Genomic DNA, 16,911 nt, shown 5'->3' with positions numbered 1-16,911 from the left:
TTGTAAGTTGAACTTCCTCTGTTTATTTAATCAGACTACATAGAATAATAATAGGAACATATTTGCCATATCATTGTCATATAGCATTGAAGTCAGTTTTTTCCTTGAACACAGGTAATTTCCCAAGAATGAAGAAAAAACTTGATCATTTTATTAATTCAGCTAGTAATTAAATTTATTTTTATTGAAGTGTCATGGTTTACAATAACATTGAAGTGATTGATTTTTTAAAGTTACTATTTAAAGTTACAATTCCTGGCTGAGATTAGTACCAGGAATTTTGCTCCATGACTTGAAGGCCAGCCACATGTGCTAGGTGAAAAGGAAGCTCAGATAGAGAAGAGAGCACCAAATAAAGGGTGTTGTGAGGACTCTCCCAGGGTGGGAGAGACATGCTGAAAGTAGTCTATAGACTAAACATGATTGCCACTCAATGCCTCTCTTGCAAAACACAGTACCCAAAAGAAGAGAGAGAGAACAAGGGGGAATGCCCTGCCACAGAGGGAGGGTAGGACGGGGGGGATGAGAGGTGGGAGGGATTCTGGGACCCGTGGTGGGGAAGGATGGACACTGGTGGAGGGATGGGTACTTGGTCATTGTATAACTGAAACCCAAGCACAAAAATTTATAAGTCTATAACTGTACTTCATGGTGTTTCACTAATAAAAAAATGATTTAAAAAAATTAAATTAAATTAAAAAAAATAAATAAAGTTACAATTCCACTATATCAATCCTTCCACCAGTGTTTTAAGATCACTGTACCTTTGTTCCCTGGTCCTGTACTCTTCACACCCCTGTAGTCACTTCAATTCTGAATTCTACTGATCATGTTCCAGGTAGCTATTTTAATGGAAAACAGAGGATACTATATGCATGTATTAGGGGGGCAGAAGTAAATTTTTGGTTTTAATGCAGACATAGTTAAAGTAAATTACTACATGTAACTCTTGCCTGGGTTTCTTAATATTCTTTACAGGCATTGGTAACAAACAAGAAAAGCTGAATGTCATATTGGAAATAGAAGGATGTCCCAAAACTATCTCATCACTAGGAAAGTCACTTTAAAATTTTTACTGTAAAAATTTTTACTGTAACCATACTCTTTGACCAGTTAGCCATTCTCACACAGGAGATGAATCAAGTTTGAATTCGGCACCAGACTTCAGTCCCAGATCCACCACATCTATTTTCTTGGCTCTTATGAAAACCATATAGGTGCAATATGTGGCCAAGATCAATAAAAGTAAGAAGACAATGAAGTAATGTATCCTATCATCATCACTGTGACTATAACTTGACAAATAACTAGGATTGTTTTTTAAAATTAAACACTTCAGAAAAACCATTTCAAATTAAAATCATACACAAAATACATCAAGTGTATACTACAAAATTAGGAACAAAGACATAATTTTTAAATTACAGAAAATAGTTTTGTTATTTAAAGAATAAAAATCTGGGCATGAAGGTTGTAATTGACTAAAATAACTAATAAATAAAAGCTACCCAACTGAATGAATAAATAAATAAATGTATGGAAATTTGTAACCACAGAGAAAATTAAAATGCAGGTAGGACAGCGAACAGAATAAGCAAAGGACAAAAACATATAGAAGAATCATTTGGAAGGTAATTTTAAATAAATCAATATGGAAGGCATATTTTCAATAAACCTTTCACATGACACAAAAATAAAAAGAAAACTGTCCTCCTGTTGTTCATCGATTTGCTCGAGCGGGCCCAGTAACGTCTCCATTGTGAGACTTCTTCTTACAGTGTTTGGCATATTGAATACTCTCGGTAGCTTGCCAGGCTTTCCAAGAGGGGCAGAGGAATCGAACCCAGCTCAGCTGGGCTGGCTGCACTCAAGACAAACGCCCTACTGCTGTGCTATCAGAGAAAATTAAACAAACTAAAGCATATCCTCAAAGTGCCATGCCAAGTTATTGCTATGAAAAAATAACTCATAGAAGAAATAATATTCTTGTTGGTTGTGCAAGATATCGATCAAAAATGGGCAGATATAGGGCATAGAATGTTCATCGTGGTGAAAATATTGCTCTACTTAACAAATTTCTCAGAGCGCCTTTCATATCCCGATTCCTCAGACTATAGATAAAGGGATTTAGCATGGGAGTGACCAGAGTGTACATTACAGCAACAGCAACATCCTTCTCATTAGAGGTATTGGATGAGGGGAAAAAGTAGAGGCCAATAATCGATCCATAGTAGAGAGATACCACAGTGAGGTGAGACCCACACGTGGAAAAGGCTTTATAGATCCCCTTAGCAGAGGGGACTTTCAGAATGGTGGCTCCAATGCAGCCATAAGAGACCAGTATGCATATGAATGGTATAGTGATGACTGCCACTCCCACCGTGAGGATAACCAGTTCATTGACTGTGGTGTCTGAGCTGGACAGCTTAAGTAAGGCAGAGAGGTCACAGAAGAAGTGGGGGACAGTGTTTTCTCTACAGAAGGAGAGACAAATCAGAAGGAGGGTGTGGCAAAAGGCACTAGCACAGGATAAGACCCAGGATAGAATTACTAGCAGGGAGCACAGACTCTGACTCATGATGGTGGTGTAGTGGAGAGGGTGACAGATGGCCACGTACCTGTCATAGGCCATAGAGGTGAGAAGGAAACTGTCTATATCACCATAAAATAGAAAGAAATATACCTGAGAAACGCACCCAGCATAAGAGATGGATTGGCTCTGTGTCTGCATATTAAAGAGCATCTTTGGGGCTGTCACTGAAGAGAAAGAGATGTCAGTGAGAGCCAGGTGACTGAGGAAGAAGTACATGGGGGTGTGGAGGCGGGAGTCCAGCCTGATGAGCAGGATGATGAGCAGGTTCCCCAGCACGGTGGTCAGGTACATGGTCAGGAAAAGGGCATAATATAGGCCCTGTTTCTCTCTCCAGCTGGGGAGCCCCAAGAGGATGAATTCGGATGCACAGCTCTGGTTTTCCATCTTCGTTGTCTTCAATTGCTGGGTATGAAAGAGAGATAATTTTGTGGATGTATGAGAAGTCTATCACAGAAAAGAGTATGGTTTTAGACAAATCTGGTCTTTATTTTTAACCACTATGGCTCTTTTTTTGTTTTCACTAATGACAAGCTTTGTTCTGACATCAAGATATTTTGTGTCAAGCTAGAATCAACATATCTCTGTCATAGAAACTATAAAATATCAGAAACAAATTTCAAATCAGAGAATGAGTAGGTTCAGTGTTAATTATTAAAATCTAAGATTAGGACATTTGAGTGCAAACAAGTCAAAAATAGTTACTTGATATAATAGACTCCCTTATTCGTCTATAATCCCCTCCTTCACTTTTCCTATGAAATTAATGTTTAGCTTTAGCTAATGTTCTATTTCCAAGCATTTTACTTGTGAGACAACCAATTGGAGTCTTTTGGATTATCCAGACATCAAAATTTGGAGACTTGATGGAAACATTCTTTGTCATTGATTCAGGCTAAGGCAGTAGAAACAAGAATATCGATCAAAAATGTGAATGATCTAGCAACATACTTTGTAATATTGTGATTAGTTCTTCAAATTAATTATTTCCACTCCTACAATATTTGCAATGTATCACCATTATTTCTTTTGGGTAGGGGGAGTTATTAGCTATTTTAGTTTAATTACTCTTTGGTTTTAATTTTTTATATTTATTATTGTGGTTTAGGTAACAGATTTGCATTTGTCTTAACTTGCATGGTTTTTCATATAATGCCACTGCACTTCACCACTAGCAAAGTACACAGAAACTCTCCACAAATGTCCTTGTGTTATAGTATCATCCTTAATTGCCCCCTCTCTCTTTCCTCATTAAAAAAAATGAGACCAAGATTTATGCCAGTAATTTCTAATTAATTTTTTAAAAATGTTCTAACCATTACACATTCTAACAGTATCATTTCTCTCTCTTCTTGAAATAAGCAACTCATGTGTTTGTCCACATAAAAGTGACAAAAATAATATGAAATGAAAAAAAATGTCCTCATGATAACTTTCATCAGTTACGTTGGGACTTTTTCCATGCTAGCAGTTCTCTCAACTTAATGGAGTAAATCGCAACAGTCCCTGTATCATTTGGTTCCCTGCACAAAAGTTATGTGCCGTGTTGCTAGTCATCGTCACAAATCAGTTACTCACAATTAACAGGCTGACTCTGATGAAAATGTTGTGGTTTTTAATGTCCATTATAGCAAATCTTTATTAATAATATCTTTTAATGAAATTTTCACATCAGATATGTCTGTAGGATTAATTCTTAGAAATAGCTTTGGATGAGAGATACACGTTCATTGATAATATTAAGTAAACATTATATGTTAGTAATCTGTTATTAAGGATATTTAAATGTACCTTGAATATTAAAAGCCTTCTGCATGAAAGTAAAAAATGGAATTTTTATTCATGGGTTTAGAGAGGTCAGGACTATTGAGAGTTGAGAAACAGAAAAAAATCAGGGCATGGTCCCCATGAGAAAGCTCTGAGATTGGAGTATTAGCTATGAGGCAGATTATGTAAGTGTTTTTCTGTCAAAATGGAAAGGTTTGATCTTATTTTCAGAGCAATTGAGCACTCACAGAAAGGTTTAAGTGAGGTTATGAAAAAATAATTTAAATATTACATTGGTTACTATGTTTGAACACATAGCAAAGGCACAAAATAGCAAATCAATAATGCTGCTAGGGGGCTGTAATATTGTAGTTAAGGTATACATTGACATCCACTTACACTTGAACTAGAGATGAAGATAGAGATGAATATAATTACAACTTTGGGATAAAATATGGGGGGATGAACAATGTATTGGAGGTTGAAAGAAGAGCAAAAGAGGATTAGAAGCTCAACCAAAACATAATTCCATGTGGTAATATCCATAGACTTCAGAATGACAAATAGCAAAGCTAAGCTATAACACCATAGTACACTGTATATGCACATACACAGAAATACACTCAACATATATACACACAAAATCTCACTGCTGCAGGTGATTCTCCCATTCCACCACTGCCTCTTAGGTGGTGAGCACATAATACCTTCAGCTATGAGTTGGGCAAGTTCTTCATTTTTATGTAGAAGCCACCATGAAGCATACGGAGTCTCCGAGAGAGGCTTAATGATACATTGCAGAAGGGAGAGTAATTGTCAGTTCAAAACCAAGAAAGATAGATATATCAAAGTACACTTGTTTACAACTCCTGACTAATCAGTGTGTGTTCTAAATTTATAATCATTGAGAAGACTCTGGGGAATAACTCCTCCATCTAAGCTTCAAATTAAACAAAGACGAGAAAGATAATTACTTCATTCCATTTGGTCCCCTTGAGAGAACCATTTATTGGTATTAGGCAATAGAGAATTCATCCTTGAAAACTTGCTAGGAATTTTGTGTTTCACAAAATATTTTGCCTTTTCAGTTACCTGTAAGAAAAAATGTGATTCAATGTGAACAATCCCATGTTAAACTCAGTTCTGTAAACCAGTTCTCAGCTTCTATAAAGGTAAAGGCCCTCCCGTTGATCGTCGATTTGCTCGAGCGGGCCCAGTAACGTCTCCATTGGAGACTTTGTTGTTACTGTGTCTGGCATATCGAATACTCTCGGTAGCTTGCCGGGCTCTCCGAGAGGGGCAGAGGAATCGAACTCGGGTCGGCCATGTTGGCCGCTTGTAAGGCGAACGCCCTACCCGCTGTGCTATCGCTCCAGCCCGTCAGCTTCTATAGAACTGAGCTTAGCGTGGTAGGGGGAGTGAGAATTGGAAGGTGAAGTTCAAGTGGGACCCTGAGAGACAGAGGGAAGTGGACTCTGGTGCAGGACATGTGGGGCTGGAATGTTATATGCGTAGACTACAACTTGATCACTTGACTTCCTGTTAATCATCGATTTGTTCAAGCAGGCGCCAGTAACGTCTCCATTTTTCCCTGTCGTGTGCTAGTGTAGCACAATGACGTCTGTTCGTTCTAGGAACACGAAGAGCCTCAAACCATTCGTTCAGGGTCTTGACGAAGAAGTCTGACCATCTTGTAGGTGGGCGGCCACGTGGTCTTTTGATGTCCTGTGGAATCCAGTCGGTAACGGTTCTAGTCCAGTGGTTGTCTCCAAATCTCGTTACATGTCCAGCCCATCTTATTTTTGACGCCTTGGCAAACGAGACAGCATCCCTAATTCTTGACTGTCAATGGAGGTCGGAACTCCAGGTTCTTTCTCTCATTTCAGTGAAGCCTGAAACTCCAAGCATACCTCTTTCGATTCCTCTTTGGGAGACCTGAATAGCGTTCTCATCCTGTTTTCATAGGGCCCAGGTCTCTGAGGCATATGTTAATGCAGGAAGAACAGTGGAGTCGAAGAGATGTGCCTGGAGCCAGAGGTTCTTCATCCTCTTAGCTATTTTTTCAACACTTTTGAAGGTGTTCCAAGCCGCTCTCTTCTCTCTTCAACTCAGGTGCCAGGTTATTGGTGAAGTTGACTTCTCGAACTAGGTATGTGTAAACACACACAAAAATAAAAAGGCTGGCCATCAGGCCGTTTCCCCACTCCACAGAGGTTGATGGTGATGGTCAGGCGAAGGAAGGAAACGAGGCCAAGCTGGTTGGTCTTAGCAGCAGTTTATTACATGGAAGAAGTGTATGTCATAGAGGCCTCAGGAATCCTCAAGCACGTGCACACCTTGAGAGCCCCGAAGATCCCCTTATATATATCATAGAACCTCTAAAAGGTGCAATATAGTGATGTCATCAAAAGGAGTTACAGGCAGCACTGACTCTGCAAGTGGAAGCAAACATAAACGAATGGGACTACATCAAACTAAGAATCTTCTGTACTTCAAAAGAAACAGTGACCAAAATACAGAAAGAGCCCACAGAATGGGAAAGAATATTTACCCCATACCCATCTGATAATATCCAGGGTATGCAAGACACTAGTAAAATTGTACATGAAAGAAACCTCCAACCCCACAAAAATGAGGAGAAGAAATGAACAGAAGTTTCCTCAAAAAAGAAATACAAATGGCCAAAAGGAACATGAAAAAATGCTCCACATCGCTAGCCGTCAGGGATATGCAAATCAAAACAACAATGAGATCTCATTTCACACCACAGAGACTGGCACACCATCAAAAGAACAAAAGCAACCAGTGCTGACTGGATGTGGGGAAAAAAAACATTATTTCACTGTTGGTGGTAATGCTCACTAGTCCAGTCTTTCTGGAAAACAATATGGACATTCTTTCAAAAACTACAAACTGAGCTTCCATATGACCCCACAATATCACTTCTGGGAATATATCCCGAGGATGAAAAAAAGTACAGTAGAAATGACATCTGCACCTATATATTTATTGCAGCACTGTTCACAATAGACAAAATCTGGAAGCTCTGCTTGGCCCTCTGGGATACCCAAGTGCCCTAAAACAGATGACTGGTTTAAAGAAACTTTGGTACATCTACACAATGGAATGCTATGCAGCTGTTAGGAGAGATAAAGTCATGAACTTTGCTTATAAATGGATAGATATGGAAAGTATCATGCTCAGTGAAATGAGTCAGAAAGAGAGGGACAGACATAGAAGGACTGTACTCATTTGTGGAGTATAAAACAACATAACATGAGTCTGACACCTAAGGATAGTAGATACATGGGACAGGAAGATTGCTCCATAGCTGGAAGCCTGCCCCATGAGCAAAGGGGAGAAGGCAGCTGGAATAGAGAAGGGATCACTAAGAAAATGATGACTTGAGAAACTGTTCTGTATTGTGGATCTTGCAGAAAGTAGATAAAGGACCAAACTTGATAACCTCTCAGTGTCTGAAGTGCAAACCATAATGCACAAAAGTTGAGAGAGAGTATGGGGAATATTGTCTGCCATGGAGGCAGGGAAGTGTCGGGAAAGGGGGTATACTGGTGATATTGGTATTGGGGAATGTGTACTGGTGGAGGGATGGGTGTTTGATCATTGTGTGACTGTGACCCAAACATGAAAGCTTGTAACTATCTCACAGTAATTTATTAAAATAAAAAAAGATACTTGTGGTGCCAGAGCCATAGTACAGTGGTTAGAGCCTTGCCTTGCATGTGGCTGACCCAGTTTCAGTTCCTGGCTTCCCATATATTCCCCCAAGCACTACTGGGAGTAGTTTCTGAGTACAGAATCAGGAGTAACCCCTGAGATTGCTAGGTATGACCCAAAACAAAAATTAAAAAAAGAAAGGGAAAGATACTTGCTCTTCTAAGTTCATTGCAGTGTTATTCACAGTTGCCAATATATGGAAACAACCCAAGACCTGAGAATATATGAGTGAAAAAAGAATCTATCCTATTTATACCCAATGAAGCAATAGTCAGCCATGAGGAACAATGAAATATTGCATATTATTAGTACTTGAATGGCAATAGAGCATATCATAATAGAGGGTAAGTCTAAGACAAGACAAATAGCAAATGATTCTGCTCTGATTTGAATTAAAGTTATCCATAATAACAGAATTTTAAAAGTAAGCAGTGGTGACATATCCTGATAACCTAGCTGCAGAAGTGTATTGACTAAGAGGCGGCTCTGGTGAGAATGAGTGAGAGAGGATCTAGAGATGGTGGTTCAATGACACTCTGGTTTGGGGTGTAGTGTGGAAACATGTATCCCTGAAATTTACTATTAAGATATTCTAAATCACAGTCACTGTCACTGTCACTGTCCTCCAGTTGTTCATTGATTTTTCTTGAGCAGGCCCAATAACATTGTGAGACTTTTTACTGTGTTTGGCATATCGAATATGTCATGGGTAGATTGCCAGGCTTTGCCGTGCGGTCAAGGTACTCTCAGTAGCCTGCCGGGCTCTCTGAGAGGGGCGGAGGAATTTAACTCGAGTCAGCCTTGTTGGCTGTGTGCAAGACAAACACCCTACCTGCTTTGCTATCGCTCCACCCCCTAACTCACAGTACATACCTAAATTTTATTTTTAATAAATTATGAAGAAATGTATTTAAAAAATAGTTTATTCATGTATACAAATAATGAACTTTTAAAAGAAAATTTTAGAAAATAATTCATTTGCAATTGTACACAAGCAAAAAATAGCTATAAATAATTAAATAATTTAATGTCTATATAAAACAAATTAAATTTTAAACATTTCTTTCAATAAATAAAAATTGAAGAATATGGGCATATAATTAAATACAAAATTTAAGTTTAAAATACTTGGAAGATAATATGTGGCATAATATCCTTTAATTCATGATAAGCACAGATTTCTAAAGATTTATTGTAAATTGTGTGCCAGGATTTCTAGTATGAGCAGCTAATAAATCATGGGCCTAAATCATTTTTTAATTATTACTAAAATAAGAAAATATACTTTATTTCTTTAAAATGGTATATATTTTCTTATAGAAATGCCAAAGTCATGATTTATAAAAGTTTTGAAAATTGGGATAATAAAATCGTCATTATGTCATTTAAGTAATATTGTTAGAAAATTGAAGAATAAGTTGCAAAAGGGAAGAGAATACTTCTAAGTAATAACGAAATCAATGACTTGTATCCAAAATATATAAAGAACTGTACAGTGTATTCTCCATTAATAAAGTTACTGAACTTTTAAAAAATGTGCAACTGTATGCTACGGTCCAACACCGGCACTACTCGAGATCTGCCCGCTGCCTCTCCAGTGACTGGTGCAGACAAGATGGCGCAGACTTCAAGTCTGACCTGCACTCCCAGAGCTCGGCCGTCATGGTGCTGCAGGAGGTGTGAGGCCTACCTGGTGCCGCATCTGAGGAGAGAGAGGTTAAAGTTTACGATGCTAAAATCTCAGGACTGGGACAAAGAGAAGCTACTGGCACCCACTTGAGTTATCGATGATTAATGGGATGACAGTGACAGTGACAAAAAATTTCCAGAATTTGCAATAATTTTTTTTTCAAATAGTCTAAGAGGGGCCAGAGACATATTTTTCAAAGGGTGCAAATACTTGCTGAAAATTCAGGTATACAGGATTTGTGACTGAAATCTCCATGCTTTCTCAGAGTCTGGATGGGCTACCTCACCCCCTTCCAGAAGTTTCCTGAAGCCTCAGTATTCAGGTCCACACCCCAAAGATACCTTCCAGTTATAAAGGTCAACTCCAGCCATACCCTAATGATAAAAATACTGAACTTCCCAACATCCCAAACTCTACAATACTAAAAAACCATTAGTTTATCCAAGATAAACTGGATAATGCACATGCCCCAGGCTAATGTGTCGTCCTTGGAGTGCCCTTGATGACTCAGCTAGAAGTGAGTTCTGAAAATATTTTCTGTGGCTTGCTGATTTTTTTTTTTTTTGCTTTCTGTGTCACACCTGGAAATGCACAGAGATTACTCCTGGCTCTGCACTCAGGAATTACTCCTGGCAGTGCTGGAGGGGAACCATACGAGATGCTGGGAATCGAACTCGAGTAGGCCGCATAAGGCAAACGTTGTACCCGCTGTGCTATTGCTCCAGCCCCATTGTTGATCATTTTTTGAGATTTATTTACAAGTTTCTGGGGTAAGATCAGTAGATGAGTTATATAATGGCATCAGATCCGGTGTGTGGGCATGACTCCCACAAAGACAGAGACAATTGGAGAAAGCAAACAATCTCGATTAATAAAACATACACACAAAACTTAACCAGTAACCATCTAAGGGACTGTAATCTAGGGGAATTCATGTCTCCTTGGTAAGATACAACAATTTATTGGTCCATGGTAGGAAACCTGCCTCATGTGCTAGGAGAGAAGAGAATTGAGTAGAGAAAGAAGCACTAGAACAATTATAGTTAGAAATGATCACTCTGGATAAAAACTGTATGCTGAAAGTAGGTAAAGAAACAAAACTTTCAGTACCTGTTTTGCAAACTATAACACCCAAAAAGAGAAAAAAAAAGGAGAAAGAGAGAGAGAGACAGAGAGAGAGACAGAGACAGAGACAGAGACAGAGACAGAATGTGAGAAAAGAAAAGGGAAAATTGCCTGCCATAGAAGCAGACTGGGAGAGTGGGGGTGGTGTGAGAAAATCTGGGACATTAGTGATGGGAAATGTGGAAATCTACATTGGTGGAGGAATGGGTTTTGGAAGATCATACGACTGAAATCCGACCATGAATAGCTATAGCTTTGTAATTGTTCATTTCATGATGATTCAATTTAAAACATTTAAGGAAAGGCATCTGTGCAAAAAGAAAGAGAGAAAGAAGAAAATAAAGAGTTTATAACAGGATCCTTTCCCATTTTCAATTTTTCCTTCAGCATACCTTCACGACCTTAAACCCTATCCTAGTTATTGTTTTGTACATTTTCTTATGAAAATATATTAAACATTCTTGAATCTTCTAATTATAATTAAATGAAGATCTGGTGCTAATCACAGTGTTGGGATTATGGGTTTTCATAATATTAAACTTCTCAGAAAGTCACATCATTGAAAATAATAGAATATATCTATGTGAAGCAGGAGGTAACTATTTTCAAAAAAGATTAAAAGAAATATTCAAAAATGTATTTGTAAAAAGACTGTGTTTTACTCATGTTGGGACTATAACTAGTTCTGTCCCTTGTCTTTACTTTTGAGGTCAAGATATCTTTATGATAGGAACAGAAAAAATATTACAATGCAATAAAGAAAATTGGATCCAAAAGAAAGCCCCTCGGAAACCTATACCTCAGTCTGCTGTAAGAATCAATCATTTCTTTTCATATTCCTGCGTCTTATTTGTGTATGAATCTTTTGGGCCAAACTCTAAATCAAAACATATCAGGTGATATTATCAACATAAAATTTGGATTAGTTGTAAACTTTATATTATATAACAATTCATGACATTTACACTCAATAATTATCAATTTCTTTAAGAATTGGCAATGCTCTAGGGTCTTGATCATTTTGGTCATGCGGAGATAGGGTAACTGTATGTCAAACCCAAAAAATCAACACTTGTGTGAGAATGCAACCCAAACTAAAACCATCCTAGTTATTATTATGTCTATAATCTGCCCTTCAGGGTGAAACATGATTCATTGTTACATACACCAAATAATTCAATTTAGGATGATCCGCTTTATTGTGGTGTATCACCACACATCTATCTTTTTTATTCATTCTCTTACTCAGACTTTGCACACTTGAAATTGAAGTTATGTGGAAGAACTCCATTGACAGTTTTTTTGCAAGAGAGTTCAGATATAGGTGAATTCCATATGTTTGCTAGTAAAGCCTTGCAGTGATAGCTTATGATAGGACAGTGCTGTGAATTTCTTATAGTACAGCAATAAAAGAAAAGATTTTTTCTCTTTAAGTGAGTTAGATGTAAATATGCCTTGCACGTGGCCGACCCGGCTGACTCGAGTTTGATTCCTCCAGCACTCTCGGAGAGGCCGGCAAGCTACTGAGAGTACCTAGCCTACATGGCAAAGCCTGGCAAGCTACCCGTGATGTATTTGATGTGCCAAAGACAGTAACAAGAAGTCTCACAATGTTACTGGGCCCGCTAGAGCAAATCAATGAACAACGGGAGGACAGTGACAGTGATAGTGACAGATGCAAGTAAAGAAAGATTAGAGATGTGAGAATAAAAGCAAGACATAAAAATGGAAGCATCTCTGTACCAAAATTTTATAGGCACAGATTTTAATGATATAAATGACATATTTGAATGTATTTATTTGCCGGAAAGAAAGATGGCGGCCGCACGGGAGCCTTGTGGACAGCAGGTATGAGCCGGAGGTCAGGGGCGACAAAAACCTCATGGGAAGGGGGGGCGTTCCGGTCTGTCCTTCACGCCCTACCGAGGTCACCAGTTGCCCCCCACGAGCGGCTCTCCGGCACGACCACGACTCCAGAGCACAGAAACCAATCTCTTAATTATCTGACTTTTAGTAGAAATACTTCCAGGGTTAATAAGTAAAATAGCAGAAATCCAAAACCGCCCGGTCGCTACCGCGGCCACACGAAAACATTTAATTCTTTTTTTTTTTTAAATTTTTTATTAGTGAAACACCATGAGGTACAGTTGTAGATTTACATATTTTTGTGCTTGGATTTCGGTCATACCATGATCAAATACCCATCCCTCCACCAGTGCCCATTTTCCATCACCAGGATTATATCCCTCCCCCCCATACCCCCCCCCCCCCCCCGCCACTGTGGCAGGGCATTCCCTTTTGTTCTCTCTCTCCTTTTGGGTGTTGTGATCAGCAAAAGAGGCATTGAGTGGCAAACATGTTCAGTCCAGTCTACTTTCAACCTGCATCTCCCCTCCTGGGAGGATCCTCCAAACACCCTCCATTTGGTGCTCCCTTCTCTTTCTCAACTGTCCCCTCCCCTAGAATACCCGGCTGGCCTCTAGGCTATGGAGTAATCCTCCTGGTGTTGATCTCAGCTATTCTTGGGTATTAATCTCATATTTTGTTATTTTATATCCCCCAGATGAATGCAATCTTTCTATGTCTATCCCTCTCTTTCTGACTCATTTTGCTTAGCATGATACTTTCCATATTGTACCACTTGTATGTAAATTTCATGACTTCATCTTTTCTAAGAGCTACATAGTACTCCATTATGTAGATGTACCAAAGTTTCTTTAACCAGTCATCTGTTCTTGGGCACTCAGGTTTCTTACAGTTTCTGGTTACTGTAAAGAGTGCTGCAAGACATTTAATTCTTAAACCCAGCTGTAGAAAGCAAATCATTTCACAACGCTTTTTCAGCATGTCTGATTTGGGGGGAGGGGTAAAATCTAAATAATAATGGTGCATCTTTTATCGAAACAATGAATCTAGTCAAAGTAGATAGAGTGTTAACTAGAACTCATCTGCCTCACAGGAATTGGGAGGGGTGGGAGGTGGGGTTCTATTGGGGTTCGCGGTAAAAAATAAGTATTGGCAAAGGGCAATGTGTTTGATATTTACATGACTGAGACCTAAACCTGAAAGCTCTGTAACTTTTTCCACAGTGATTCAATAAATAAATTATTAAAAAAAATAAAACTGGCAGATTAAGTTAAAAAAAATAAATAAATGTATTTATTTTCATGTTCATGTATTGTTTTTCATGTTCATCATTATTTTCATATGCCTGTATTTCACCTATGTGTGTGGCATTATATATTCAAAGCCACAAGTTCTTATAAAATGAAGATTGTTTCCAAGGCCAAGACAATTTGGAAATACTGTGATAAAACTTCACCAAAAGCTTTTCTCTGTTTTTCCCTTTTCTGGAGAAGCTAGTGTTCTCTCCTAACACAGCTCTGTCTTTCTCTTTTCTCTCTCTCTTTCTCTTTTTCTCTGTCTCTTTCTCTCTCTCTCCTCCCTCCTTTCCCCCTCATGTTTCTCTAAGTAGATTTGTTTAAATAAAACTATCTTCACTAAAATTTATATATATCATATACAAATCATGTTATGAAATTTTACACAAATTTGCAAAAATTATGTATTTTTACACAAATAGCCACATGTCACATTACTTTTACAGTCTCAGTATAATACGGTTTTTTATTCCTCCCACCTGAATTTTCATACAACTCAGTAGTCATAAATAAAGTGAATACATAAACAAAGTGAAAACATTTAAGGTGTGTATCATGTTGAATTTATTTCACACACACATACTAACACATACCCATCGTCATGACCATTGTAGTTATCCATTGTAACTACCATATGCATCAAGATATAAAACACTTCCAATATTTAAAAATAATTTATTTATTAGAAATAACAGAATTATTTGAGCTTGGCATGATTACTTGTAAGTAAATCCAAAGAAGACATTGAAATTTTTGAATGGGAATTTCAGAATGTTTAAACAGGAAATCTGATTTTTATAAGCAAATAGTTTTTTTTCTGACAACGTTTAGATACATAATTTCCTGAATCGTGACAATATAAAGAAATAAGAGTGGCATTACTTGGAGAGTTAGTAGACCTCGGAGAGTTTTTTCTTTATTCCTATTTTTGTACATTAATTATTCTTCAAATCCCAAGTTCTAAACATGCTGAAATAAGGCATCATAGTTTCTAATCATTGTCCAGTAAATATCAGTCACTGAAAGTCAGGTTGGGGAATAAGACTGGTTTATGTTAGCAGAGTGAAGCATAAATATGTCAACATCTCAGGGATGTTTGTGAACACAATTTCAACTGAACACAAAAAAATGATGTTTTAGGAGGTTAGTCTCCTGATTATTTGTATGCACATTAGTTAAAACATTCACATTAAGCTTTTTTGACTACAGAACTTGACTCTGTTAGCAAGCAAATATAGGGCTTGTTTTATATCTCTGTTTCTCAAGCTGTAGATAAAAGGGTTCAGCATGGGGGTGACTATCATGTACATCACAGAAGCTATTATGTCTTTATTATTTGTACCAGAGGAGGAGGATAAAAAATAAACTTTAAGAATGGTTCCATAGAATAAAGACACAACAAGGAGATGGGAACCACAGGTAGAAAGGACTTTGAAGAATTTCTTAGCAGAGGGATTCCTCAAGACAGTGGTCCATATGTGGATATAAGTTCCCAAGATACTGAAGAATGGCAGATAAAAAAATATCCCTCCCGCAATGAAAATGACCAGATTATTTAGTGAAGTATCTGAACAGCTTATCTCCAGGACTGGAATGATTTCACAGAAGAAGTGGGGGATGGTAATGTCGTCACAGAAGGAAACTCTGGCCAAAAGGAGGGTTTGCAACAGAGAGTAGAAGCAACTGAGGACCCAGGATGCTGCTACTAGAGCAAAGCACCGCTCCTGCCTCATGATGGTTGTGTAGTGGAGCGGCTGACAGATGGCCACGTACCTGTCATAGGCCATAACTAAAAGAAGAAAGTTTTCAGAACAACCAAAGAGTATTAAAAAAAACACCTGAGAAATGCACCCTGCATAGGGGATAGATTTGTGATTCGTCTTCATGTCCATCAACATTTTGGGGAGAGTGACAGATGAAAACGACACATCATCGAAGGCCAAGACACTGAGGAAGAAATACATGGGCGTGTGGAGGCGAATGTCCATCCAGATCAGCAGGATGATGAGCAGGTTTCCCAACACTGTGGTGAGGTACATGACCAGGAAGAAGATGAAGTACAAACCCTGATGTTCTGGTGGAACAGGGAGCCCCTGGAGAAGAAATTCAGAAACTGTAGTCTCATTCTGTCTCATCATGATGCTTTTGTCTTTGCTGGGGATGAAAGAAAGAGGGAAATGTATGGAGAATGAGTAATAGCATCATAGTAAAGCGAACTTTATGTGAACTCTCACATTAGTTAAGTTTTAACTAATCACATATGTTTTTTTATGAACCATAGTGTGTGCCATTCAGGTTCCAATGCTACATTACTGTCTAACATTCCTAGTAAGATTTCACTTTGAAAGAAGGTATTTTTGTTAATACAAAAATGTTTTTATGATTTCATCTTCTCTAATATAATTGGATCAACGTGGAGAGTATCATGCTAACTGAATGTCAGAGAGAGAGAGGGTGAGACATAGAATGATGGCACTCACTGTTGGAATATAAAGTAACAGAGTGGGAGACTAACATTCAAGGATAATAGAGACAAGAGCCAGGAGAATCACTCCATGGCTTGGAAGATGACCTCATTTACTGGGGGAAATGGTAGCTGGGATAGAGAAGGGACCACTAAGTGTATGATCCTTGGAGGACTTATTAGGGATGGGAGATGCATGATGAAAGTAGACTATAAACCAAACATTATGGCCAGTTACTACCTGTACTGTAAACCATAACACCCATAAGGGCAGAGAGAGTTAAAAGGAATGTGCCTGACACAGATGTAGGTCGGTGGGGAGGGGTGGCAGTAGGGATACGGGGAACATGCTGGTGGAGAATAGGTGGTGGTGGAG

General features: G+C 38.3%; 1 protein-coding gene across 1 annotated transcript; it reads right to left on the bottom strand.

Moving 5' to 3' along the window:
- Positions 1–2,041: 2,041 nt before the first annotated feature.
- LOC130045682 (olfactory receptor 50-like) lies at positions 2,042–16,209 on the bottom strand. The gene is made up of 2 exons (XM_056138523.1): positions 15,715–16,209; positions 2,042–2,986 (listed from the first exon to the last, which is right to left on the bottom strand). The coding sequence occupies exons 1-2, from the start codon at positions 16,207–16,209 to the stop codon at positions 2,042–2,044; spliced, it is 1,440 nt and encodes a 479-aa protein (XP_055994498.1).
- Positions 16,210–16,911: the final 702 nt, after the last annotated feature.

This window comes from Sorex fumeus, unplaced genomic scaffold, assembly GCF_029834395.1.
Source record: "Sorex fumeus unplaced genomic scaffold, SorFum_2.1 ptg000129l, whole genome shotgun sequence".
Taxonomy (NCBI): domain Eukaryota; kingdom Metazoa; phylum Chordata; class Mammalia; order Eulipotyphla; family Soricidae; genus Sorex; species Sorex fumeus.
Note: the sequence above shows the minus strand (reverse complement) of the source record. Positions and strands in the feature narration are given on the sequence as shown.

Bases quoted from the DNA above. Each gene is read 5' to 3' on its own strand.
- LOC130045682 (XM_056138523.1), bottom strand. From the start codon at position 16,209: ATGATGAGACAGAATGAGACTACAGTTTCTGAATTTCTTCTCCAGGGG. The intron at 2,987-15,714 runs GTTTCCTTCTGT...CAGCAATTGAAG, and splicing joins AAACCCTCCTTTTGGCCAGA to ACAACGAAGATGGAAAACCA.